General features: G+C 42.1%; 3 protein-coding genes across 4 annotated transcripts in view; 1 reads left to right on the top strand and 2 right to left on the bottom strand.

The window, feature by feature from the left end:
- Positions 1 to 17,587, top strand: part of LOC306976416 (formin-like) — a 44,846-nt gene extending 27,259 nt beyond the window's left edge. The window contains exons 15-19 of the mRNA XM_079574337.1: positions 4,888 to 4,980; positions 9,695 to 9,746; positions 14,922 to 15,071; positions 16,029 to 16,110; positions 16,207 to 17,587. Of these exons, the coding sequence (XP_079430463.1) occupies positions 4,888 to 4,980; positions 9,695 to 9,746; positions 14,922 to 15,071; positions 16,029 to 16,110; positions 16,207 to 16,251 (422 nt within the window). The 3' untranslated portion in view covers positions 16,252 to 17,587. The remainder of the gene's footprint in view (positions 1 to 4,887; positions 4,981 to 9,694; positions 9,747 to 14,921; positions 15,072 to 16,028; positions 16,111 to 16,206) is intronic.
- A 638-nt stretch (positions 17,588 to 18,225) lies between these two features.
- On the bottom strand, positions 18,226 to 19,737 carry grem1b (gremlin 1b). Its single transcript, XM_079574351.1, has 2 exons — positions 19,388 to 19,737; positions 18,226 to 19,138 (listed from the first exon to the last, which is right to left on the bottom strand). The coding sequence occupies exons 1-2, from the start codon at positions 19,393 to 19,395 to the stop codon at positions 18,586 to 18,588; spliced, it is 561 nt and encodes a 186-aa protein (XP_079430477.1). The 5' UTR covers positions 19,396 to 19,737; the 3' UTR covers positions 18,226 to 18,585.
- Positions 19,738 to 19,854: 117 nt separating this feature from the next.
- arhgap11a (Rho GTPase activating protein 11A) lies at positions 19,855 to 25,868 on the bottom strand. 2 transcript variants are annotated; one of them, XM_079574339.1, is made up of 12 exons: positions 25,694 to 25,868; positions 25,173 to 25,240; positions 24,974 to 25,070; positions 24,634 to 24,890; positions 24,383 to 24,546; positions 24,172 to 24,309; positions 23,815 to 23,889; positions 22,966 to 23,139; positions 22,755 to 22,881; positions 22,564 to 22,672; positions 21,865 to 21,982; positions 19,855 to 21,790 (listed from the first exon to the last, which is right to left on the bottom strand). In XM_079574339.1, the coding sequence occupies exons 1-12, from the start codon at positions 25,814 to 25,816 to the stop codon at positions 20,331 to 20,333; spliced, it is 2,910 nt and encodes a 969-aa protein (XP_079430465.1). In that variant the 5' UTR covers positions 25,817 to 25,868; the 3' UTR covers positions 19,855 to 20,330. The 2 variants fall into 2 exon arrangements, with proteins under 2 accessions (XP_079430465.1, XP_079430466.1); XM_079574340.1 differs by lacking the exon at positions 23,815 to 23,889.
- Between the last annotated feature and the right edge of the window lie 1,130 nt (positions 25,869 to 26,998).

Here is a 26,998-nt window from a genome sequence, read left to right on the forward strand (position 1 = left end):
TGTCCGTAGATTTGGCCTGATGTTTGTTGATATGGACGCCGTCAGTTGCAGCACACTGGCTATTGTTCAGTTGTGGGTGGATGTTGATTATTGCGATGGCTTCTGACTACAGTTTGAAGACATTGTATCATATGAGTCCTTTCAACTCTTTTGTTTCATTATCAATGAGAAACAAATAAAAGCCTTCTTACCATATGCGGATGTTGTAAAAGCTGCGTTTATGTTTTAGTTGAAGTATTGTCTCTGTAAGTGGTTCAAATGGAAAGCTCATAAGACTTGCTACCAGAGAACACATTTTGTGTTTGTAAGTTGTTGGGCGCCAGTGCAGCGGGTAACCCCGCCGGGCAGCCGGGCAGTCTTAGCCCGGGCCCGACTGAGGTTAAAGGCGATGGCCCGCAGTGGCCCTGGTGTCTGTGGTTATTTAAATCAACCAATAATATGGCATATGAAAGCAATTAGATAAGCGAGGCGCTCTCCCTGTGTGTTTCATATCGCTGTTAAAGCTCGCTCCTCTCTGACCTCAGGCCAAAATACAAAGAGTCTGCCAAAGCGGCCAGACCCACCTCAAGCTGTCACTCATTTATTAGGAAAAATGGAAGACTTGAGGACAATAAATGCAACATAATGGCGACGTATTTGATGTTTTGTTGCGGCGCAGTCTGGCACAGTAGTCCTCGGGGCTAATAGCATCACAGGGAGCATACTGGCTGTGGGTGTTTGGTGAGTTCCACCTATGACTCTAACCATTTTATCCTCTCCTGCTCCCAGGACTAAATATTTATACTAAGCTATCATAAACCATTCTAAAGAAAGGGACTGGTTCTAATTATAACTATCCAAACTGTGAGGACAGAAGTCACAGTCACACTTTCCCTAACCAACACCAGAGTAAGTGGTCCTTATCTGATCAGCCGTGGTCAGTGCCCTGCAGCCCAGGTCAAAGAGCAGTCAACTGAGTGTGAAGTGAAACAAATCTCTGCGCTAATCTTTCCTAATCAGTGTTTACTTACTTATATCTATTCATTTTTGTGGAAAACCTCTTGGTTCTCTGTTGTTTCCATTAGAGTGTCATTATGTGACAGACGCAGTAATCATTATGGTAAATGATCTGAATTTATAAAGCGCTTGTACACCTACATTACACACTCAAAGTGCCTATTAAGATTATTAAGATATTCTAAGTATATGCTTTATGCTTAACTCAGCCCCAAAACAAAATGTCTGAACTTCTAGATCCCTGCATGATCATCTGCACATGAAAGCATACATTTATTCTGATCATGTGCTTGTATTTATGCAGAATAAAATCTAGAATGGTAATTTTGTAGTTTAATGTCCCTTGGTCGAATTGTAGAAATTTCCTTGTGTGTGCTTGAGCCGTGGGTCGTCCTTTTGGCCCCCTCTGCCCTCTTTCTCTCTGGCCTGGGCAGAAACATGATCCTTTTTTGATGGGGCTTCCTGTTTGGGGAGAAGGTCATAACCTCTGTGTGAGCTCCTCTCAGGCTGGGGCAGAGGGACTCCAACCTTTACTGTAGACCACAGAGATGACCTACAGCCACGCATTCATCTTCTTATCTTTAATGCCATGAAAAAATATATATACACTACCGGTCAACAGTTTGGAGACGCTTTTTATGTATCGGCTTTTCTTTATTTCCAACAATATTTACTTTGTGTGATTCTCTTTGAAGACATGAAACTATGATGATGAACTAAAAAGAAATAACTAAAATATGTTTTATATTTTTAAATTTTTCAAAATTGTCACCCTTTATTCTTGGCATTTTCTCAATGATCTTCATATAATAAGGTCGTCACCTGAAATAGTTTAACTGTCTGTGAAGTGAAAAACATTTCTGTGACGACATCTTTAAGTTCATTGAAGTTAAGTCTAACTCATGCTGCTGTGTGCGCTTGAATCATTGCGAACTGCACAGCAGTCTGGGGACCAATCACAGAAGGAGTAGGGACGGCAAGACGATGACGCACTATTCGACATACAGAAGCTTGTAGTTTGTTTACAGATTTAAAAAAAGCTTTATTTACGGATCCAACATGACAGCTGCAGACACGGCGCCATCTTTCGATCAAGCTTTAGACCGTGTTCTAATAGTTTAGGACACATTTGATACAATTGGCTATGGCTACGTGCAGACGTATATGATAGACATTCGTAGCTCCCAATAAACGACTACGGACAATCGTAGACCACACGGTAGTACAGCGGTTAGCACTCGTGCTTCACAGCTGAAAGGTCCGGGTTCGATTCCCACCAGAGACGGGGCCTATCTGTGTGGACTTTGCATGTTCTCCCTGTGTCTGTTTCCTCTTGGTACGCCGGTTTCCCCTACCACTAGAAACATGTACAATAGGCCAGGATGTATGGGAGTGTGTTTGAGAGCGCACATGGGGGATGACGGATGGAAATAAAAAAGATGAATTGAATTGAATTGAAATTAGCCCAAGGCTGCAATCCGGTGTAGCTTGTTCAATAACTTGCACTGTCCCGAGCAAATAAAAAAAAAAGAAAACAAACACCTCGGAATTGGAAGTCCCCAGACTAAATGTAACTTGCGATATTTTGTCTGGTGATAGCCAGGCTAGCTCTTTTGAAGAATCTATTTCAACTTTTTTTTTGTTGAAGACATAATTCCGTATGTGTTTTATTCGTAAATGAATGTCTTCAGTGAGAATCTACAGTGTAAATGGTCTTGAAATAAAAGAAGCAACAATTCCTACTAAAGTGTTGATAATCAATGTTGGCAAACCAATGATGGCCTTTGCTATTTTCTCATCACTGTGGCAAATCAGACAGTGCACTGATTGTATCTGGCTTTCAATGCCAGCTTTAGACACAGCCTTTAGCCCGAGCCCCGTTTTACAACAATCCCAGCAACATGTGTGATGATGTTCTGTAGGACAGTTCAGGGAGAAACATTGTGTTTGCATATAGACTGTAGTAGGATGTCCTTTTGTCATAATCAGCTAAAGTATTTAATTGCTTTTATTATTTTTTTATTTGTTTTACTTCTGACCAAGGACCAAATTGTGTTATACTTACCACATGAAAAATACATATTTTTATGATTTTTTCCCCACTCAAAACTGAAATAAGTGCAAAAACTAAAAGGTCCGCATGAGGCGCTGGGGCCTTGTTTGTCCCACTCCTCTTTTGTTTCCTTGTGTGAGGGAAGGTGGGGTTTTGTTTTGTTTTTTTGCTACTATAAGAGACACAAAAATCCAGCAAATGACCCTTTTCTTGAAATTATGGCACCCCGCAGCTGATTCCAGACTACTTTTGTTCTGTTTGCATGTCTGATGAGGTCTTGGTACTAGCCTTAGAGGCTTCTATTCATTCAAATGTGTGGGAACATCAAAGTTGACCATTTTACTAACCAGACATGGCAAATACTTTGGCATCCCTCTGGTTTGTCTGTTTTTCTGTCTTCACATTGATGTCTCCTCAGCGAGCACAATTGTGGTTATGATATCAGCATTTCATCCCCAAATTACCCTCAGACATGTCATTATTGGCCATGTGGTTGTCTATTACTTTGAACATGATGCTGTGCCAAGAGTACTTATTATTATTCTATTATTAGATTATGAGATTGTAAAGCACTCATTTGATGTCACAAATAACATTTTAGAATTATTCAAGATTCAAAAGTATTTTCAAAATTCAGAGTATCTATTTCAACATTGCACACACACACAGCCTTTTGAAAACCAGCCAAACCATTATTTCCAAAGTAATCTTATATATAGCATTAACTATGAAAAGGTCACACCTTTTTGTTTCCCGTCTGGTCCAGTATGTAGGGGTATGAAAAACGTATTGTTGTTTTCTTATATGTTTGGTGAATCCTCATCTAATTAGTCAAACATCCATAAAAGTGAGTGTCGTGAGTCTTGCTGCAGGTGCATTGTGCTGTGTTTGCGAGCGTGAGAAGCCGGATCACCACTGACCGCGGTGACGCAGTAATCCGAAGCGGGTCCGCGGACCTGTTAATGTGCTTGTCGTGTTGCTCCACTATTTAGCTATGCACTCATAAGAAAGTGAAGGTATTTATGACTTGCATTAATGACTTGCAGCTTGTTTTGCGGGGGCTTACAGTGGGAAGGAAGCGGGATCACGTCTGTCACTGAGCGTGAGTCGGACGCTTTGGCACCATAAAGACAGACAGATCATCGGCCATGTGCGCTACTCTCTAAATGAGCTCTTGGCTTCACTTTTGTTTGGAATAAGTTAATTACATGGAAGCAATAATAACAAAACCACATAAAAAAAAGTCCTGAAATGCAGCTAATGGAATAGGGACCATAAAAAGCAGCTGATGCCAATGGAAATGATGGCAACACGTGTTTAGTAATAAATTTATCTTGAACGCTATCCTGTGTAGCAAAGGATGATGATCTAGTAAATAGTTGCAAGATATGAAAATACCAGATACTTTATGTCAAAGTTAGTTATCACTTTATATGTTTATTTAGTGGGTGTTTATGGCTTTTTATGGGCCATGTATAAATGTATAGAGTGCATATGGAATTTTAATGGAGGATCTGACAGTAAAAGTGTGGTTTTGCGTATTTTAACACTCAAATAGGTTGACGGTGTGTTGCGAAATCTGTCTCTCTTCATAGTTAAAACTACGCTCACTATTTTGTGAAAAGTTGACAGTGTAAAATATGCACAAATAATATTGGCTACACATTGAAAATTCAAAGATGCACGTCCCAAGAGTAGGGACATAAAATGGTCCCCAAATTTCAAATAAATTTACACCGCAGATGTTTTACATTTTCATAAGACACATGATTTCAATACATGTTTGATACTACAGAATTGTTTCCATGCTTTTTATGTTCTTCTTGTTTGTCCAACAGCTTGTGAGAAGAATGTGGAAAAGGTTTGCCACAACTCGTCGGAAGAACATATCGAACCCTTTAAATCCAAGATGGAGGGCTTTATTACTGCTGGTAAGTGGCATTTTCTGTTTTGAGCAAGCGGCTAGATTTACTAGATTTAAAAATCTTGTAAATCTAGTGGATTCCACAAAGATACTTCTCTTTTCTTTTCCAACCCTTTTATTTCCCTTGGCATCAAACGTAGATTTCTTGAAAAGTGTTTCTGCCGCGTCAGACAGTCAGCTGAATGTGTGTGTTTGGACGTGCTGGGAGAGGGCGTCTGGGTGTGCTGTAAGACGGCATGAGGACACCAGTGTACAGGCCCGTAGAAAGGATCACATTGCCCCTAACATGTCTCCATGTACTCCGGACCGCCATAAAGCCTGCAGGACTCCTCTGGGTCAGGCCTTGTAAAGAGTGACCGGCCTCAGTGGAATCAGAGCTGAGACCACCAGGACAGGGACCTGACGAAAACGCCGTCTGATTGGATCATATGTTTAAATTAAGTAATGTGCTTTTTACATATAGGGCATGCTATTTGGGCGGCATGATGGTGCTGAAGAACCAAATAATCATGTCTGCTGAAAATGTGGAAGGCAAACTCCGTCTGTTTTGAAGTGTTGTTCCCCTCGAGTCACTTTCTGCTCCACTGATTGTGACCTTTTAAACGTTGGTGTTTTCTCATGCAGTTTACTACACCATTAGGACTGTCTTAATCAGGCCCCTCAATTAATCCTTGTCGAGCTGTGAGAGAAACCCCTGCCTTTCTTAACTTACTGCAGAATATTACAGGATAACTTTTGCTTAGGTATGCAGTAACATATTAGTCCAGCTGATAGAACTGTAAATGTGACAAAGGATGTTGTGCTTATGTGTAGCCTGTTCTGATTAATGAACTGTGGCTAATTTGTATTAATATATGAAAGACTTTGAGACTGGACAGAACTACTTAAGTAGTCTTTATTCTTCAGGAAGTGAGGTCTCCTGTATCTTTTAATTTGGAAGTATTCACACAGTTCACACGTACAGTATATCTGATGTGATGGTATTGGGTCAGACCCACTTATACTGCACACTGTGGGCCTTTTATTATACACAAGGCTCCATTTGTGCCTGTCTAAAGCCCATTAAGGTGCTTCAGTTTGTTAAAGTGGATGTCATATATCTCAAGTATAAGGGTGCTTGGTGAGTGTGTCGAAGATGCAATTGAAGTGTTGTCCAGTTGTTGGAATGGAAGGTCTGAATATGTATTTCCTCAAAAGATAAGTGTTTCTTTAGTGCAAGTCTTGAATTTCACTTTGGGCTATAGCAAAACATCACTTTTTATACCAACCCCATAGATTGCATCCACATGTCTCATTGCGCAGTGCATTGTTTGCAGACTGATTCCTGCATAGTTGTTTGTTTTCGTGCACACCAGGCCTGTTTTGGGATCAGGTCTCCTTGGAAGGGCAATATGCCATGTTATTGTCCGTTTATCCGCTTTGAGTGCCTCCTAATAGTCATGGCGAGCATCCCGGGTTTTTGGAGTCCATATAGTTGCCACCGGCTACATAACGACTGTTGTTTGCAGAGCCACATCTTGAGCATAAACTGTCCAGGGGAATACTTGTAAAGCTGTACTTCATAAATGGAATTCCTTGGTGCGGTGCCGCTGGTGTGCAGAGAGGTGCGTAATCATCGCTCGTGATGATTCCATGACTTCAAAAGGCAAAACAAAGCAACAGTTCGCACTTCAAAGAGTGGCGCAGCAGCTCTTAAAGTCTGACTCATCACAGAATTAGGCCCTCTCAGCTCAGGTAAATGACCGCAGATACATATGCTGCACACATTGAACATTTATTATTAATAAGGAACTGTTGTAGCGGTTTGTTTAGTTTGTGGGTTATGAACTCAAAAACCTTGCCGCAAAGAACATCATTTTCCAGTTTTCTAATTGATCTTTTATACACAACCTGGTATTGTATTACAAAGTGAAGTGATCTGGAGTCAAAATGGACTTGATGTGGTGTTAAACTGTTGAATGAGTCATCTCCTGCTCTTTTGCTAATCAGGACAAAGATGAAATTAGCCCGGGTTTGTGATCTTAGATGTACTCTTTGAAATCTTGGATCAATGTGTTGGTAGTTAGACTATTTCTGGATGTGCAACAGCAAATCTAAGACATACAGCTGTTCCCTTCCTCGTACACAGCCCGTCTGCCTCCATCAATCTCCACTCAACTGGTTTAAAGCTCCTGAACCTTTTTTGCTTGTCTCCCCCATAGAGTATGGTGTAGAAGCAGCAATTCCAGATACAATTTGGGTTAATGCCTTATTCCAAAACAATTTCACTCAATTCAATTTCACTAGTCAAAAACCAGGAAGAATGAGCCGATTTGCTGATGGTGCAGTGACTGCAAACTCCGCCTTGCTGTCTAAACGTTGTAAGAATGTGGGAAGTGCGGAAGGTTTTGTGACAGCCTGAAACAAGTTTGGGGTTTTGCTAGCAGTTTAGCTTCTTAAAAAAGGGAGGATTCGGTAACAGTGGCTTTAACTTCAGAATATCCCTTTACTTTCATTTACTTTAATAATGCATTAGTTCCACCCAAGTTGTTGTGCGTTTTACCAATACTTCAGATATCCGAACACCCAGTAGATGTACAAAACCATATGCATTTCCGAATTGTGCTGACCCATATCTGTCCTGTGGAGTGTCTCACAGCAGGAACCACAGGTGAACCTGAACGGCCCTACTCCCTCCCATGTCCAACTTCTCAAATCCACTCATCCATAATGTTGTAGCAGTCTGCTAATAAACCGTAAGCTTTTGTTCTGTTTCCAACCCTGAGAACCTTTCCCACATTATTTTTAGACTCTTAAGTGAGCGTGTTTCCATTTTTCATCAGCTCTTCACTGAATTGTCGGAATGTGGTTTGTCTTTCTATTTTTAGGTGAGAAGCACAAAGAGTCTACCGTATTGCGATATTTAATCAACAACTCTTTCTGTTATCTGTCTCTTTTATCAGGAAATGTTGAGACCACAGGGTCTGTCCAGGCAGAGACATTTTTCTTTGTTCCGGTGCATAACATGGCTAATTGAAAACAAATACTGGCTCTAATCTTAGCAAAGTGTCCATTTTGGAGATCCACGTGTGTCGCCCTGTGCGTGCTCACACTTCCTAGCTGTCAGTGACTCACGCGATAATAAGCTGCCCCTTTTTCAGATGGAGGTCAATGACGCAGAGAAACGCAATAATAATCGGATGTTGTTAGAAAAGGTGGAAGCAGATTCACAAAGAAGCCTCAGGCTTCGGTCCCATTAAGTTCTGCTTTTATGAATTAGGCTTTGATTGTCGGCATAAGCGGTTGCATACACACGCATGAGGCATTAAATAATGGCCAATAACCATGTTGCCGCTTCCTCACTGATTTTTCGCGGACTTCTTAGTTATTTCTCTAACAATCATTATTCCAGTGCGTCTGCTTTGGGATCTCTTTCTGGGGCCACTGGGTTCATCACCATTTCTTTTCACAGCCATTTGAGTATCAGTCTGTATTTGTAAATACAAGCTTTGTAAGTGCTTTCCAGTCAACTATATTTAATATCAAAGTGTTTGGACATAACCTAAAATGGTCTTGTGTTCTGCGTCATTTTATCTCGGGATTGTATTCCTCTGGAAGTTGGAACTGTTTATTCAGTTTCTAAACATCAAGTGCTAACGTATCATATCTAAGACCAAGGTTTAGACTTAAGTTTTTTTTAGCTGCTTTTCTTTGTGTCTCCTGACTTTGCCCTGTATCTGAGCAGGATGATGTTGATTCTGTAAAGACGCACTCTGCATCTCTTTGTTATCCGGCTGCTAGGTACAAGCCGCAGTTTGGAAAAGTGTGTCAGAGTTTTAAAGCCCTAATTTATTGTCCCGCTCAGCATGCACGTCTCATAACTTTCTAGTTAGCGACTACTGGTTTCATGTTTACACGGTGCGCACGGGGGAGAGAAACTTCACACATCCTCAGCCCCTCCGTGGAGCTGTGAGCCGCTGTCCCACCTCTGCATAGTCCCACCAGAGGGGACCTCAGGCGCCAGGCCGACCCCTGCTGGGACCAACGCCATTGGTTGCAGCCCCTCCCTTCAACTGGCCAGACATCATTACCTCACATGTAAAACACACACAAAAAAAGTGTCCAAGTCGCTCAGTGGCTTAAGCTCACCTTCTCCCAATAGACCCCCAAAACCCGCCTTTGAACAATTTTTTGGAGACTTCCACCTCTTAAATCTTAAAGCAGAAAAAGGTCCCCCATCATTGTAAAAAGGATGAATCTGGAAAAATGCAATAAATCTGAGATCACAGGCTCGGGCCCTAGATAAATTCTTGCACCTCAGTCTGGCCCACCACTCACATCTGCCTTGCATTTGTACACTTTTACATGGCAGCGGCACAGAAGCCTTCTCAAACCCCTCTGATTCTTACATGTATGGAGACACATGCCACTCACACCCACATGTCGACACATTCAGACCGGTGCATGTTTTCATAAAGCCTGACTGTCATTGAAGATGGCTTCTTCCTCAGGCGCACTCTTAACAGGTGGATCCTGGACACAGCGCCCCCACATGGACGACATCAGGGGCGTTTATCGTTGGTCCATCATGTTTTCTAACTATCCTATAAGCCTGAAATATGAAATAAATACAGTTCAATTCAATTCATTCCAAGTGTTTTTGTGAGGGTCCGCGTCCACCTGGTTGGTTAACTCTGCTTTGGTCTAATCTATTCTCACCAAATGTGTTTCTCTGTTCACAGCTCAAAAGGATTATTTGATAGAAGAAGACAAACTCAATGCTGCACAGAAAAGGTGAGGCTTTGTACATAGTGCCATTATGTTATTTCTTTATTTTATTTTTTATACAGTCAAGATACAGCTCACACTCCTTAGACTGGGAAGGTGTAGGTATTACCCAGGCCCAGAGCAGGAAGGGCCTTCAAAAAGCCTATACCAAAATACTATAGGGCCCAACATGCTGCTCCCATAATAAAGATCAAACTATTTGAATATGTTTGTAGCAGAGATCTAAACTACAAAGTTATCTGCCTTTTAGAACCCATGGAAATTGAATATTCCTGAGAATATTAGCTGAGAATATTAAATCACCTAAATATTGGCGTTCATGACGTCGTGATTCTGATTCTATTTTGATTTTATTTGCTGCTCTACTCCGAAGCGTTCTACACACACTCCATGCAATGTCACGAGATTTTAACATGCTCATCACTCAAGAGCTACCACCAGATGCACCGTCTTAAAAAGTTAGATTCCCCGTTTCCCTTTTATGATGACAAGCTCAAATTTTTTACTTTGATTGTAAGTGAAATCTTCTCCTGTTCTGTGCTTAACCGTTTAGATAAATTGCCACTGTGACTGCGCGCCCACCACATGCAGTGCAGCGCTTTTAGGGCCGGACACCCTGTGCTTCCTCCCCACTCATCCGATCCCTCTTATCTGCCATGTTTTATGCTCGGGCCTCTCCAGAGTCCTCCAGCGAGCCTGATTTATGGGCGCGAGACACACTGGCAGCCGCTGCGCTTGTGCTCAGACCGAATCATATCTGGAACATTTCATATTGGAAAAAGATGGTGTAACGCACAAACAAAGCCAGCCGATTATTTTTTTCGCCTTGTTTGGACAGGGAGCGGAATTGTTTGCTTTAAATTGTAACTCTCCTGCTTCCAAAATAAATCACCGAAAGCACATAAAGGAGAAGGCGAACGAGGCCGGACACAAGAAAATGGGAACTATAAACAAGTTGGAAGATGATTACTCTCGACAATACCGTAATTCAGAGAAGGTTGCAGACTGCTTTGTTTAATCACGGTGGTTTTAGGCCATATGAGTCGCTTAGGGACAAATTTCTGCCAATTCATATACAGTAAATTACTTTTTTTTTGTAGATTTCTTATATCTTGAATTGGTTTAAATTGAAGCAACATGTATCAATATTGAGTTAGGATATTTGTAACGATATTATTCTTATATGTAATATAAGAAATAATAATAATAATAATACTATTATTATAATAATACTATAAACTAAAATAATAATACTATAAACTGAGCAAATCCTTTCATTTTTTCCTCTTTATCTGGGACCGGGTTGTCGAGACAGCAGTCTGAGTATAGATGCCTAGCGTTCCCCATCCTCACACACTTCCACCAGCTGTTCTGGGGGATGCTGCACCAGGTGCTTGGAGACATAGTCGCCAAAACGGATGCCTGAGCCATCTCCGCTGGCTCCTCTTGACATGAAGGAGCAGCGGCTCTACTCCGAGCTCCACACCCTATCTCTAAGGGTGCGTCCAGCCTTGCAAAGGAAACCAATTTTGGCCGCCTGTGTCCGCAATATTGTCCTTTCAGTCATTACCCAGCACTCATGACCATAGGTGAGATGCAGATCGATCGGTAAATCAAGAGCTTTGCCCCCTTCACCATAACAGTCCGATACAGTGACCGCATCACTGCTGACGCCGCACCGATCCTTCTATATATCTCACACTCCATCCGTCCCTCACTTATGAACAAGACTCCGAGATACTTGAACTCCACTTGAAGGCATGGACACTCCACCAACCTGGCGAGGGGAAGCCACCTTTTTCCGGTAGAGAACCATGGCCTCGGATTTGGAGGTGCTGATCCTCATCCCAGTCGCTTCACATTCAGGTACAAACTGCCACAGTGCAGCTGAAGGTCCTGGTTTGATGAAGCTAACAGAACAACATCATCTTTAAACAGCAGAGATGAGATCCTGACGTTCTCAAACCGGACACCCTCTTGCCCCTGGCTGCACCTAGACATTTCGTCTATAAAAGTGATGAACAGAACCGGTGACAAAGGGCAGCCTTGGCGTAGAGCAACATGCACTGGGAACTGACTTACAGCCGGCAATGCAAACCAAGCTTCTGCTGCGGACATACAGGGAATGGACGTTCCTTAGCAGAGGGCCCCGGGCCCCGGACCCCATACTCCCAGAGCAACCACCGCAGGACACCACGAGGGACACTGCCGAACGCTTTCTCCAGATCCACAAAGCACATGTCGACTGGTTGGGCGAACTCCCATGAACCCTCGAGCACCCGATGGCGGGTATGGAGATGGTTCAGTGTGCCACGACCGGGCCTAAAACCGCACTGCTCCGACTTCGCACTTATATTTTTCATTCATTTCACAAACATGACGTACCTATGTCCCCTGATGTGAAGTCAACATGAAATATTGGCTTTGCTGATAATATTGGCATTGTTGATTTATTCACCATTACATAATCATTTTACATGTTTACATTTGTTGTTTTGGTTCTCAAAGCCATTAGCAGAAAGGAAAATGAGCCCCAGTTGTAGCTGTAAAGTCTTTTTTAAACCACTGAGAGGGTCATTCATCAAGACAGGTGCTAAAAAGCAAGTGCATACTGGAAAAAGAGCATATACATTAGCTATTTGTGGGAATGCACCTACCATTTGAAATTGTCTGTATTACTGTATTAAGGCCCCAAATCTGATATGGAAAAGAGATCATTCTCACCAACATTACCTTCAAGTGCTAAAACCAAGCCATAGAACTTGGAGGTAAATATTGATCAAAAGCGCCCCGCGGCTCACTGCACCTTTTGCTTTAATGAACTTTTCCTTTAATTTGATCCAAAGTGGGGGACTGGCCGACTGGCGCTGGCTGGAGCAGGGCAGAGCAGGAGGGCGGGGGCAGTTCCCACAGAGGCACCTCGTAAAAGTGACACGCCGTTGATGAATATGGGCGTCAGCGGGCTCGCGGGCCCTGGGTGGGCTCTCACATCTGTGCGGATGACAAATCAGCTGCAGCCGGCCCAGTGGCAGCAGCGGCTTCAGGGATAGGCTTCAGTGTTAATGAGGAAATAGACAACACATACTTAGTGCTACTGAACATGTCCACTTAAACCTCAGGAGGATGCATTGGCTTTACAAGGCCTCTCAGTCATAGTCGGCCATTAGCCTAGGTGGGGGTTGAGTGGTCATGGAAGGCCACTGGTACATACTGTCATTGTGACCTTGAGCAAGACCCCCCTTTTGCCCAGTTTCTTAGTTCACGGTGTATGAATATGAGTTTTTTTACTCATACTAGGCTGCCAGATACATGTGGGCATCTCAGTTGTTTCTCATCACTTGATATTAATTCATTATTTGTTACTTGTCATCACAAAAAAAAATATTGGATTTCTAAACATCCCTTTACACAAGACATTTGGTACACTGTCTTGATCATAATAAATTATAACATTGCACAATTTCAATGTGTTTATGCTAATGCTATTAGAAGACCCCTGATTTGTATTGAGTAATTATCATGATAATACAAACCAATAGGGCCATTTGGATATCACTCACATGTATTTAGGTTACGATGCACCAGATATGACCTTTTAACTATTTTTCTTTTACCTTTTTGAAAACGGTGAAGTCATTTTTGGCTCATCAAGAGTGAGTTAAACAGCCTCTCCCTCGTTGCACACTTCCCTAATTTGTCTGCCGCACGTTTGCTTTGCACTGGTGCTTTTCTGTGTTCACGCCACACTTCGACTTGAGTCTTTCTTTAATCATTCGACCCCCACTGGCTCCACGCTACTTTCGGAGTCTCACTCATGTGTGCCCATGCATCATCCGGCCTCTCCCGAGTTTCTTCCCATATTCTTTTGACTGGGGAAGCGGAGGAATGCCGAGTTGCTTGCCCAAAGATTTGCCTCATTCTCACGGCCACTCGTGCTTTTGTAATGGGTCTTTTTTTATAGCTGTCAGTGAGGAATGCCGGCCGCAGTAAACCCTCTCACGGCAATGGCATCATACGCCACATTACCAACTTGCGGACCTGTTTGTGTTTGTATCCGATCTTAATTGAACCACAAATGAACTGATTTCTTCCTGATTTTTGTTTAGCTCTTGTGCGCATCTGTTTTGCGTGAATAGTCTGGGGTTTTTGTGTGTGTGTTTTTTTCGGAGACTAGAAGTGAAATGGTTTGATTTGTGTGCGCTTTGACCTGGTGACCCGAGGTTTGAGAGGAGAGCTGATAGAGAGGAGTTGGTCGTGTCAAAGCGGCAGAGACAGATCAGTGCCTCGGAGCGTGCACATTGGCTGCTCCCTCCGAAACATCCTTTGTTCCTGCTGCTGCTTCTTCTTCTGCCGGAGGAATGATCTACAACACTCCTCTCTCCGAGCATCCCGGCGAAATGACGGCATATCCAGGAAATGGGAAGCAGGCTACGGCCCTAGCGTCTGGCCAGCATATTGTTCGTTTTGTATTTCTTGTATAAACCAAAGTCAATTCTCAATTAGCCGGTGACTGGAAAATAATGAAAACAGGGCGCAATAGTTTACAGAATTAATGATCATTTATTTGCTATTGTCACTTGAGGAAGTAAAGGAACAGCCAGCTCAGTCGAATACAAAAGATGGTACAAAGTATGACTTACAGGGATTTCTGTTTTATTTTGCACTTAGTCCAAACATATTGCTTATGAAAAATTCCAATGAAATAATTGACATCATTATTTACTTTTTGATTAACATGGAGGTAGAAAAATAATGTTAATATACAGATTTTGTGATATTGCAGTCATACAATGGGGAGGTGGACATTGTCAGGTTCACCAATATAAAAATCCAAATTGATAAGAATACTGGTTCGTTGACTCCACAGTGAATTTCACTGTTTCGTAGGGAGCGTCTCGTGCATCATGGCCGTCCTTTTATCAGTGCTCTGACAGGCTAAGTGTTTTTCATGTTTGGGCTGAGGAAGCATACACAACACATACAATAATACAACAGATTTCAATGTGTTGACACCTGCGTCTCCCACATTTCCCAGCCTATTCCTTAAGCCAGGAAGGATTGTATTCTGCTCTGGGCTTTTAAAAGGTCACTGTATAATTCAGCAGGAGGATGCCATTCTATTTAATTTGTCTCTTATTATGTGTTCGCTATTACTATTTATGTTGTGTGACTTGTTCACAGATTCCTGGAGGTGGTGAGCTATTTCGGGCTAAAGGCCAAAACGGGAGAGAAGGAGGTGACCCCGAACTACATCTTCATGATGTGGTTTGAATTCTGCAATGACTTCAAGAACACTTGGAAAAAACAGAGCAAGAACATCTCCAAAGAGAGGTGAACTGATTTTTGCCTTGGTTTAGAATGCTGAATATGAGTATTTCCCTGCCAGATTTGAACTAAAATATTGTAGACAAATATCACATACATTATATGTTATTTAAAAATGGAAAACGGAAATGGCAAAAGAGCATATGAGACGATCCACAATGTGATGCAAAAGTGGCTTTTTGGTAATATACTTTCATTAAGATTATCTCATATTATTACGATGTTAATTTATGAATGCACCATCTGCACTAAAAAAAAAAAACAGTTTTCAACCTTGACCAGACGGAAACATTGCTACACTACTTGTCTGGAAGTACTGGAAATCAGCGAGTTATAAGCTTAGCTTTTTCAAGGCAATCAGTTTCCTGGATTTTTTTCATAAAAGATCACGTTTTTTTTAGTGTATGTTTCCCATAAGAACACACTATAAATAATGTTCTTTGCTGTTTGTAATTGAAATATGTTGAAACAATTGTGAGTTTTCTGAATATTCTGCAGTCTGATGGTTGCCTGACAAGACTATCAATTTGTAGGTTCGATCACTAAACATGACACAGACCTCAGCCAAACTGTTCAGTGGCTGAGTGCTGATGTGCAGAAGCTGCTTTCTCATTAACACTGAGAGGGAGGCCATGAGAGCAGGGTAGACTAGAGGCCTCAGCCCTGGACCTGGATTTATGATGTTGCCTTTGACCCGGGGCGTGTGTTTGGGCAGGCATTCCTCTGAGCTCCTGTAGACCCTCCTGACTGCCCAGTCGCCGTTACTGGCCTCTGATGAAACGGGGGCTCCTAAAGGATAAATGTTATGGGAGAACTGATAAACACTGTAATGATGCGGCTCGTGCTCATATTGCTTTTTACAGTCAGTGTTATGTAGGGGACACATTTTCCACAGATTTCGGATGAATAAATCATATATATTTTAACACTTTTTCTACAATAAAAACGTTTGATTTGACACAGGTTAAAGGAAGCTCAAGAAAACATTAAGAAGATCACAGCCGACAAGCGGGTGGAAACCAAGAAGGTCAATGCCAACAGCCTGGTAAGTACTTCTCGACGCACACTAGCCACTGTCGCGTGTGTGTATTTGTGTCTGTGTAATGACCGTTCCTGTGGCTTTTTTTTTTTTTTCCAACAGAAAGAGCGACTGCGACAGAAGGAGGCGAGCGTGTCATCCACTTGAGCTACTGTGATGAACTATTCAACAACACTTTTGTTTACAGTTACTATCTCAAATCAAGAAGACTCTGGATAAAAGAAACACATCTTACTGCCGTACCTGCCCCAATACAGCTCCGGAAACTACTTTTGATACTAGCATAACTGCACGGAGAGCGACCACTGAGCGAAATGCATGCCTGACGGCGCTCCATCGAGAGCAGCGTGTGAAAGGTGACCTGCGAGTGGCCAGCGTGTAAACAGTCATCAGGAGCAACACGTGTAACTATCACTACTGTGCACCATAGTAGTAGTAGAAAGATATGGCTCCTTGGATGTTTCACTTGTAGCCAGTTCCCACACTCATTCTCCGTTATGAATAGTTTTTTTCATTCGCCATGGCTCATTGGAACTATTGTAAATATGCCATGTCATGTGAAATCGGCCACAGAAGTTGCAGATTTGGGGATGGAGACTTTGTATGGTCATGTGTAGCACTCTCTTTCAGCTTCTAACCCTACTCTTGTCACCCCAAAACACTGAAGATGTTGCCCCTTTGTTTAATGTCCAGAACTGCACTTTTCCTGCTTGCAGAAGATGTAGCTCACTTTTACCTCCCCAGTGTGCATTCATTTATATTGCAATATTGGCAACCCATTTCCTATGCAAGAGGCTACTTTTGTTGATAGATATTATGCTTCCAGAAAGGAAATGGAATCTTTTTTTTATTTTTGTGCATTTTATTGGATGTTTGAAGAAGTCTCAATGCCCGAGTCTAATATTTGTACAGAAAGCTTTTATTTTTTTTGCCCGGAAATGTCACAGTATGTATTTTTATGGGAAGAATAAAGTAGACGTTGTCATTGAAGTGGTGCACCTGAAAGATATTTTTATTCATATATTTGAGGTAGATTCTAATAGCATATGTTTATTTATTTTTTTGAGAGAGGTGTTTTCTGCCAATTTACAAATGGGAAAAAGGCAATTTTTATTTAGTTGTACAAACATGTTGAGCGTACCACCTTAAGCCATGTGTTGTAGATATTTTTTTCAAAGTCTATCACATTTATTGATTATTTTTTATATTAAAATAAAGAACATATATACTGTAAAGTCGCCACAGGGTGATATTGTCACAGTAATGACCTCTTGCTGTCTGTACTACTTTCAGTCGCTCAAAATAGGTGCTCTGTACTTTTATGGAATTGTTTTAAATTTCAACAATAAACTACTGGACATGAACAGACTTTCACAGTCCATTTTGTTCAAGTTGAAGGTGGGATTATGTGTCACATCGCTGTCCACATGGTCATTAGGCCTGAGAGCTCAGAAACCCAACAGAGATCTGTTAATTTATGGAAACAAGAGGAGCAGATCAGATGATTCATATTTTAGCAGACTCTTCAATAAACTATGAGTCATTCTACAAGGTTGTGTTTGAGACGTTAGTTCCTGGATGTTTATTTAAAAGTTGACTTTGTTTTTAGGAATGTGAATTATAATGGAGCATGTGGTTTTCGTTTGATTCTATCATTATTCGGCGGATTTTCTTTACTCTTGTCTGCTACAGTTGAAAAACGTCAGCATGGAGACTGGAAACATACCATTTAAATATATTGGTTATTATGTTAATTGTGTTGATATATTCGCAGAACTAGCCTTTGTCTTTGTATTCATAAGAAATGCGCAGTTTAGGCCCATTAAGAATAGGCTAAGTTGGATGCGTGTGGGAACAGATATTAATGCCTGTACCCTTTTCTTTACTTAGCCTAAATCATAGATCATAAATCACATACACAATATTCGAAATGTATTATTTCGTGGATAATTTAATCCAAGGAAGTACCCAACAGTTGAGTTACATCAAAAGTCACCTTACACTTTCGTAGCGCCAGAAAGAAATGAACGCTGGAAATGTACAGTATGTTTGCAATATGAAAAAAGCTTCAAGTGTGTTTGTAAATGACTTAGAAAACTACAACATTGTGCAGAGCAGGCATATAGGGCGTAGGCTTCGTTAAAATCAACAGGAATAAAAACGCATAATTAAAATTACATTCTGTGTTTAAGTCCGTCTAATTCCACACAGTGGAAACTCCGCTAAATCAATATAAAACATTATAAACAGCACAGGAACTATTCCTGCAGAGTGTTCAGATCAGCGCATTTATCTAAACCAGGGACGTGCAGTTCTATTGGATGTCAAAGCCGTGCGTAAAACAATTCCGATTCGCGCTCTCGGTCGTGCGGTGCTGTGAAAAGTCTGAGGCTGGCGCTGCAAAGAGGAATGAGTGGAAACGATTGGTTTTCAGTGAAATTTGGCATGTGTCCCGTGCCTGCACGTACAGAAGTCTCACAACTAGTCCAAATCTATGGAAATGCAACGGCATTGCTTTACGCGCTGAATGCGTTTCTTCTTGGTGGGCGGCTGCTGGTCAGGACAGTTCAATGTGAATGTCATTGTGGTGAAGCGCTTAGGTTTGCAGAAGGAGCAAGACTGGAACGCACCCTCCTCCCGGCGGATATGTCTGGGGATGTAAAAGGAATTGCACTGTCCGTAGCAAAAGCGGTTAATGATGGTTCGACTCACGCATCCCTCCTCGTGGATGGTCTGCTTCAGGGGTTGCGTCTTGCACCAGTCGCGCTTCAAATACTGGCGCTCGGTGACGTGAAGCGCCTCTTGGCTGGACTCCAGAACCTCGTCGGCTGGAGAGGGAGAGCCGTGCCTCTGGCGGGTGCCGGAGCCCGCGGGAGGAGGAGGGTGAGGCTGCTGCTCCGATTCGTTTGGGTTGTTCTTGTCCGGATGAGGGATGGCGCCTTGTGATCCACGGTTTCTTTTTGAGACCGCGGGAGAGGAGATCAAGCCAATGATGAAAACCATAATGCAGAGTACACGGGTTGAGTTGGCCATCCTAGAAGAGGGAAACAAGTGAGCACAAAGGGATTTTGACTGGCTATGCGCACAGTAAGTTTACGCACAAAACAAAAATGTGATAAATACAGATGTTTACCAAAAATAAATGCAATGCAAAGGTAACACCTGGGCAGCCTAAGCGTCCACGTTTACGCACAACAGCGCAAATCTCTGGAACATTGCAGGCTAGTCATCCTCAAAGAGTTGAAGGGATACATTATTTTAGAATAGGAAGCTCCGCACTCACTTGTTCATGTCCCTATCCTTCGGAGATGCTCCTGTCTGTGGCACTTTCACAGATGATAGGCACCCACTCGCGTAGACTCCTCTGTGGCGGGACTGTGCTCTGCTGGGTGGGAGACTGAGCGCTCCATAGAAAAGGGGCCAGGGGGTTTAATACAAATTACTCCAGCGCCGCGCTGTCTCCCTTTTAAATGTCTGCCAGCTGAGATGTGCACAACAGCTCCCTCGACATTATTGGCTAACAGCGAAGTAAAGAAAATCAAAACTATCCGCCCCCTCAACACTTGAACTCTTGGAGGAGCAGACAGGCGAGGACCAGAGACAGAGGGGCCAGGAGACCGTGCGCGTGGGAATTACGCAAAGGTCCAATTAAGAGGACAACAAATAGACCCGTAACAAAATGTAAGAAAGTGAATAAATTCATTTCTGTGTAGACAATAAAAGTAAAAATGAAGACCTTTAGGAGTTTAATAGTCGTTTAATGTTGAATGCGTGACCTGAGTAGATGGCGCCCTCTTGTGGCTCTTAAAATCATAGTTCACAAATAAAAGCTCACACTTAGAACCAGGCATTTGATTTATTTGTAGCTTTGCGCTGATTTGTAGGGATACAAAATGTATGCAAAATTCTTAATCAATACTGTTTGGCATCTTTTGAACAACACAAGGTGCATTTTACTTCTTAAGACAATGTTTAAAAAAAAATCTCCCATAAAAAAGTCACACGATGTATAAATAAATCCAAACAAACAAGTTTGGTCTGCACACTACGGACAACACTACTCTACAGTTACAAATGGCTATCTTAAGAGTAATAAAAGTAAGGCAAATATCTCCCCGTAAAAGAAACAGTAAACATAGAAGCAGAATAAATTAAGTACCCACTAGCCAAACATCCCACCATAAACCTCATCAGGACCTGCATTCTACAATCTCATGATGGTGACACTATAAGTCGACGGGTTTAGTTGCAGACAGCAGTCGAGTCTGGGTCAGGGGGTTCCTGGGAGAGCCTCTGTAATGATGCATGTCCTTCTCAATCACCTGCTGCACATGGGGCTTATGCGGCCCCGACTGCTGTGGGTGACACTCTGAAGTGTCTAGTTTGGTTTTAGGCTGCACCTTGTTTGTAACATCCCCAAGAGCACAGAGCACAGGCTTACGGGTCAGGCTGCTGGGCTTTCTCGGAGGAACAGGAGGGGGTTTCTTTGTGGACTTTACATTGCTAGAAATCACTTGTGGTTCTTCCAAGATATGCAGGACCTGTGGGTGTGGAGAGAGGCCAGTTTCTAAGCTCACAGCTTTTGGCACTTGCATGGTCTGGCGGACAACGCTCCTTGTGGCTCTCCGGTTGTCCCCGAGAAGAGAATTGATCCTGCGAACAGCCTGACGAACAGGTGTGCGCTGGAACCGGAGCGGAGACCGGCTGGCTTTGCGCTGAGAGCCTTTGGGAGAATGCAGAGTGAGCTTGTTAAAGTGTTGAATGTGCTCAGCCACTCTGCGCTTTTGGGCCTGCAGGCTGTGAGGGGACAGTGCCACCTCCTGGTCATCAGCTTTTGTACAAATATGTTGATCATCTCCCACCATACTGACTTCAGTATTGGCCCTCAGAGGTGTGTAGAGCCCAGCACAGTGTTCAAAGTCTGATCTGCATGGAGTAGACTGTAGCCCAGAAGGCATCCCCAGTTTGAAGTGAGCAGGACTCTGTATGTCTAGAGCATCGATCAGTCTGCTACAGTTCACCAGCTTCTCTTCTTCTCCTTCATCATCCAAAGAAAAGACATTATTGCTGCTACTCAGGGCAGTAGCTTTAGACTCTTTTAACAACAGACTACCGTTTGTATCACAGTCAAACACTGTACTGTCAATATGCAAAGGAGACAAGCAAGCAAGCTCTAATTGACCAAAAGTAATATTTTGCTCAGTTGCCCGAAAAGCCTGCAGAGCTGGCGTCTTGGAGGACGATGCTGTTAGAGTGGCAGAATCAACTGGATGTTGTGAAAGAAGAGCTTCAGCTTCATCTGGCATCACTGACGTATGTGCTGCTTTTGCGGAGCAGAAGTTGTGCGATGGCTGAAGGTCACTGGCTTTGGTGATCTTGATCAGGATGGGCCCTGTTGTGATCGGGGCTTCAGTGGCTGCTGCCTCACTTTCTAAACTCTCTGTACTTGAAGCACAGCATAGCTTCAGAGGCAGGCCGGATATTGGCGAGGGCTTGGGTAAGACTATAACAGGTTCAGAGGTGAAGGTGTTCTTCAGACAAATGTTCATGGGAGTATCAGTGAAAGAACCTCTACTGAAGTCTTGAGATGTAACAGGGGTCTCAGCCGCCCAAACACCGCGATGTGCACCCAAGTGTTGATGAGGGGTCAGCAAGTTGTCCTCTGACTTACTGATGTATTTGGAGCCTTTTAGAAGAGAATGCGCAATATTACTTCAGATTGAATAAAAGAAAAACAGATATTACTGATAATTTACTTACCGTTTGACTCCATAATCCTCGGCAACACAGATGGACTGATGAACTCCATGTCTTTGGTGAAACAAAAACTGGTAGTGCTTTCCTGAGAGGCAAGTCTCAAGCCGATGGATTCAGATCCCTTTTAACACCAACATGGAATGAGAAGTGAAAGACCAGCCAGATAGTATTAGAAGGATTACTTTGTTAAAATGAAGCCCACAGGTGAATCCCAATATTCAATGTTATTAAGTGTAGTTAAAAGACTTTACGGTTAGTTCTTCAGAGTCTGCTAAAATAACTCAGAAGCAACCAGATTTCCAAGGGATTCAAGATTATTTATTATTTTTCATTTCAAGTCAATAGCACATTCGGCTGAATAAAGCATTAACTTTGCCCATTAATTTAGATGTGTCACATAATTTAATTTTAGTATAAACACTTGTCAAACAGAATCAAAATGGATATAATCATTTTGACAAGACATACCAGTACCTTAGAAGTAACAAGTAAAACATATATTGTTGTATTTAAAGGCACAGAAATCAAGGTGCATTAGCTAGGGCCATGCAAATAAACAATTTGCCCAATACGCACATAATATACACATAAAGTGCACAAGTAATAATGTCAATCAAAATTAATCTCTTAAGAGCTAGTGTCATGCACCTGGATTAACATATTATTGTTAATCTGAGGGTTCTATGAAGCAGCAAAACTTACAGCGTCTTTGCTGCTTTTACCCAGGCTGAAGCGCATGCGCAGAGATTTGCGTGGTGCGTCCTTTTTGCTGACTTTTGGAGAAAAGCAGCCGGATCTACCGGATTCAACCCTGTAAGAAATAGATGAGAGAGCGCTTCAGGAAAAGGCCTCAGGTTTGTCATGTGTAAATTATTATTTTGTTCTGGTTGTACCTGTTCACTGCATGCCGGCTGCTCAGCCTTCGACTCCTCCTCCTCGCTGAAGTCACGGAGCGCCTTTGAGACCTCCCACCTGAGCCACAGGTATGAGAGGAGTCCAGGATGTCTGACGCACTACGAGCTTAAAACATCAGAGAACAAATTATATTTAAAAAAACATTGTATGCAAAAAACACTGAATAATTGTTCATAGAATGATTAGTACCAGATCCAGGAGTAGATGTCCCATTAAACAAAGAATCAGGAAGTAAATCAATTCCAAGATTCTTTTTGATTGATCTACGCTTCTTATTTGAGAACCCAAAACTGTGACCAGATTCCAGAGGTAGTTTCCGCTTAGAGTTGGGTGTTGCAATCACAGGAGTTGCAGAAGAAAACACTGTCAGAAATCAGAAAATAATTAATGATTTGGATCAAGATAACATGTCTATATTCCAGTGGTTCTCAACCTTTTGGAGCCGCGACCCCCATTATAACAGGTAAAGGGGTTCGTGACCCCCCGCCCGGGTTTTACCGTGAAAAATAGGAACATTAGCCTACATAATTCTTAAAAAAACAAAGAAAAAAACAAATGACTGAAATAAAATTCATCAAACTATGATCAAATAATGGCACTCTGGTAAAGTAGCAAACACATGCTACAATAAAACAGTAGATTATTTGCTAATGAAAATATATTTTATCTAAATGATCTGGCGACCCCCCAAATTTGTCTCGCGACCCCCTTGGGGGTCCCGACCGCCAGGTTGAGAACCACTGCTATATTCAATTGTAAATTCAAGCAGCTGAAAGCCCTAGAAGCTTTAAAAGCAATAACAAAAATAAGCAAGTCTCATGTGCAAGATAGCCGATGCAAATGCGTACTTGGGCAAACAGGAAAGATCAGAGCAGCACTTTATTCAAGAGGATTTTTTTTTTAAGCTGGTTTGATTGTCATGCATTTATGTATAAAATGAAGTGTGCAGGTTCATTACAGTTTGATTTTTGCTTTTATTTATTTGAAGAAAGAAGACATGGCAAGAGCATTAATTAGCCAATTATTGATTTTACATACCAATCCTGTCTGACTGGGGAATATTTGTGGGTGTCCTATTTGTTTTTATCTTATTCAGAGCCCCACTGACCACATCTGTAATGTGAGGCACACTTAGTCATGTCATTTTCGTAGTCGACTGTTGAACGATCTTAATTTAGAGGTTATAGCTTTAAACTGCAAGAATCTCTAGTTAATGTGCACAACTACAAAACTACTACTTAGGAGGTGGGCAAGACATGATAATAATATTGAAATTTCTGTTTGGAAGATTTTTTTTTATATTGATAATAGAAATTTCCAATATCGAGTTTATCTCAAATGTGGAAACACGGTTTGCAAACCTAGACTTGGAAAGCAAAGTATTTCGGCGTTTACCTCCGAAGCTACGTCTAGGCCTCCGCTTTCCAGAGTTAAGGTCAAGTTCACGGAGCTCCTCGTGCGTAGGCGACAGAGAGCCAGAATCACAGCCCATCATGGCTGGCACCCTCTCCTTCAGAAACTGTGGTAACATACCTGTGATGGAAAGATATATAACATTATTACAACCAAAGAAAATCATTTATGAAAAACCAAAAGAGGATGTTACCAAAGCTGTGAGCATTCTCTATGAAACAGTGGACAACTGCTGCCTGGAGCTTGAGACGCTTTTCAGTGCCAGCATTCATCTTTTCAGCAGCATCTCCAGAGTGTAGTAGGTTAGGAGCCAAGATTACAGACAAGTTACTGCTATCCATCTTGTTCTCTGCACTCCTGTAATTCATCATAAATAATGCTTCAATATCTGTGTAAAAGTAGTATACATATTTCATATGGACTAATTTAATGAAATAAGGTTACCTTAAGGACACATTGTGAAGGAACTCAAAGAAGTGACGGAGAGTGTTTTGATTCCTCTCGGGCAGCACACAGGACAGAAGCAGGGTGGCCGCGGTCCTCTCCTCCTCAGAGTTCAGCTGCTGGGCCTTAAGGAACACATCATGCAGCTCTGTGGGAAGTACAGGCTCTGGCATTTCTCTGAAGAACTGCTTAACAAGGCCAGCTACATCACAGGGAAGAGCAGTGGGCAGACAGTCTTCTCCTGCATCCAGCTTGGCCTAAACATACAAATCAGCATTGTCCTTAGGTCACAAGGTCAACAACTTCAACAAGAGCAAGGTTAAACCACCCCATCACTCACCCGGAGAGCTTTCAGACGAACCACAGAGCCCGACTTTCTGAATAGGCCCTCTGTGTCGACATGTGTCGTTAGATTTATACATGCGTCAACAAGAAAGCTGAATGGAAAAACAAAAACAAATTAACGCTGACTTGTTCCAAAGCTTGATATTGCTCATTGGCACTGTGAAGAAAACTATAAGAAATACGCAGCTACTTGCCTCGGCACAATTCCACTTTCCATATTGTAGCATGGCAGTCTCTCAAGAGGCACACCAAAAACTCTTTTCTGAGAAAAAACACACAAAACATAGATTTGACTCATTAGTCAGTTATGTTGACCCCTCGAAAACGAGATGGCACATCTCAAGGGGCATTCCATCAATAAACTTTACAAACTTAGTCGATGTCAAAGAGCTCTTGCATTTTACCAAAGAGAAAAGTAGTGCATTCACGTGAAAAAGGAGCAGTGTGGATTTTTAACTAGATACACAGATATTATCCTACCACTGAATTTGTAACTGCTCTATGTTGTCAAATTCTCATGTTATAAACCTTAGCTTATTTTGAATCACCAGTTTTGTACAGTGCGGACATTGAAATCCAAGTCTTTGAAAAAAGCCGCAGGATAAATGGGTCACATAGATGGCGATACAAGTGTAGCATGCAAATGTTTCAACGACATTTTAATCCAACTTTCCTCTTGTTTATCATTTAGATCTGAGTTATAGCCTGGTCTTACCGAGATGCTCGTTGATGCTCGAGATGGTTTGTTTTTATTCCAGTTTTTAGTCTTTATCCCATATGCAGCGCGGAGGTGCTGCACAGCCACAAGGCGCATCACATTTCTTTCCATCACCTTCATTTTGAGTTAAAACTAGCTACGTAGGCAGTTTCCAGATATGTCCTATGTCTAGTATTAAGAAATAACCGTCGCAGTTTCTTGTCTATGTCTGTGGTAAATAAGTCTCTTGCGCCTTCTCACCACTTTGACTTTCTACAGGGTTGGCACGTACACAAAAATAATCCTAAAAGAATAAAACATTTAACATCCAGGTAAACTAAGCTTGTACGCAACCACTGCTAAAACTAACTACCCAAAATGTATCAACAATGTCCTATTTTTCTAGTACCCAGTTTCATCGTGTTGCAATGACTCTGGCTAACCTAGCTAACACTAAACAGCTAACATACGCAACAAAATAATCAAAACACAAAAACTCTCCTCTTCGTGGAACAGCCTACACGCGTAGATTCATATTCCTTTTCGTTCGATCAAGGCTTGAATAAATCTAAATCTGCACAACATCTTGCAACCATAAAAACGTAACTAACAATCTTCTCAAAAGCCCATTCTTCTCTAGTCTAGCCAGTTGCACAGGCTGTTTCCGCAGAGGAGGATTCAAACAGCAGCGCTCCTCACGCGCGCGCTGTGATTGGCTCAACGGGGTTGGAAAAGCATTTTTGTAGATTTACTACACGGGTTATTCCGCCCGGGCGGAGATGGACATAGTGCTGCTAAATTCCCGTTCACTGGTAATGTTTTCACCACCGGTCAATCCCCGCCAAACTAAACAAGTGTCCATGATTGGAGCTTGCAAATCGAGGAGTAGGTTATTTATTTGTTTGCCATTGAATTACATGTTTGTGGGTCTACTTCAATGGTAGTAGAGCAGGCAAAAATACTTTCTCAAGCAAAAACATTACTAAATTAAATCATTTTACTTAAGTAGTAGTAAAATGTAGCCATATATATATATATATATATATATATATATATATATATATATATATATATACGAGAAACTAGAGAAATACCAGGGGCTCAGAGAAGAGCTGGAGAAAACCTGGAGGGTGAAGGCATCAGTGGTGCCCGTGGTCGTTGGGGCACTCAGGGCAGTGACCCCCAAACTGGAGGAGTGGCTCCAGCAGATCCCAGGAAATACATCAGACATCTCGGTCCAGAAAAGTGCAGTTCTAGGAACAGCAAAGATACTGCGCAGAACCCTCAAGCTCCCAGGCCTCTGGTAGAGGACCCGAGCAGGAG

Source organism: Gobius niger, assembly GCF_951799975.1.
Source record: "Gobius niger genome assembly, chromosome: 16".
NCBI lineage: Eukaryota > Metazoa > Chordata > Actinopteri > Gobiiformes > Gobiidae > Gobius > Gobius niger.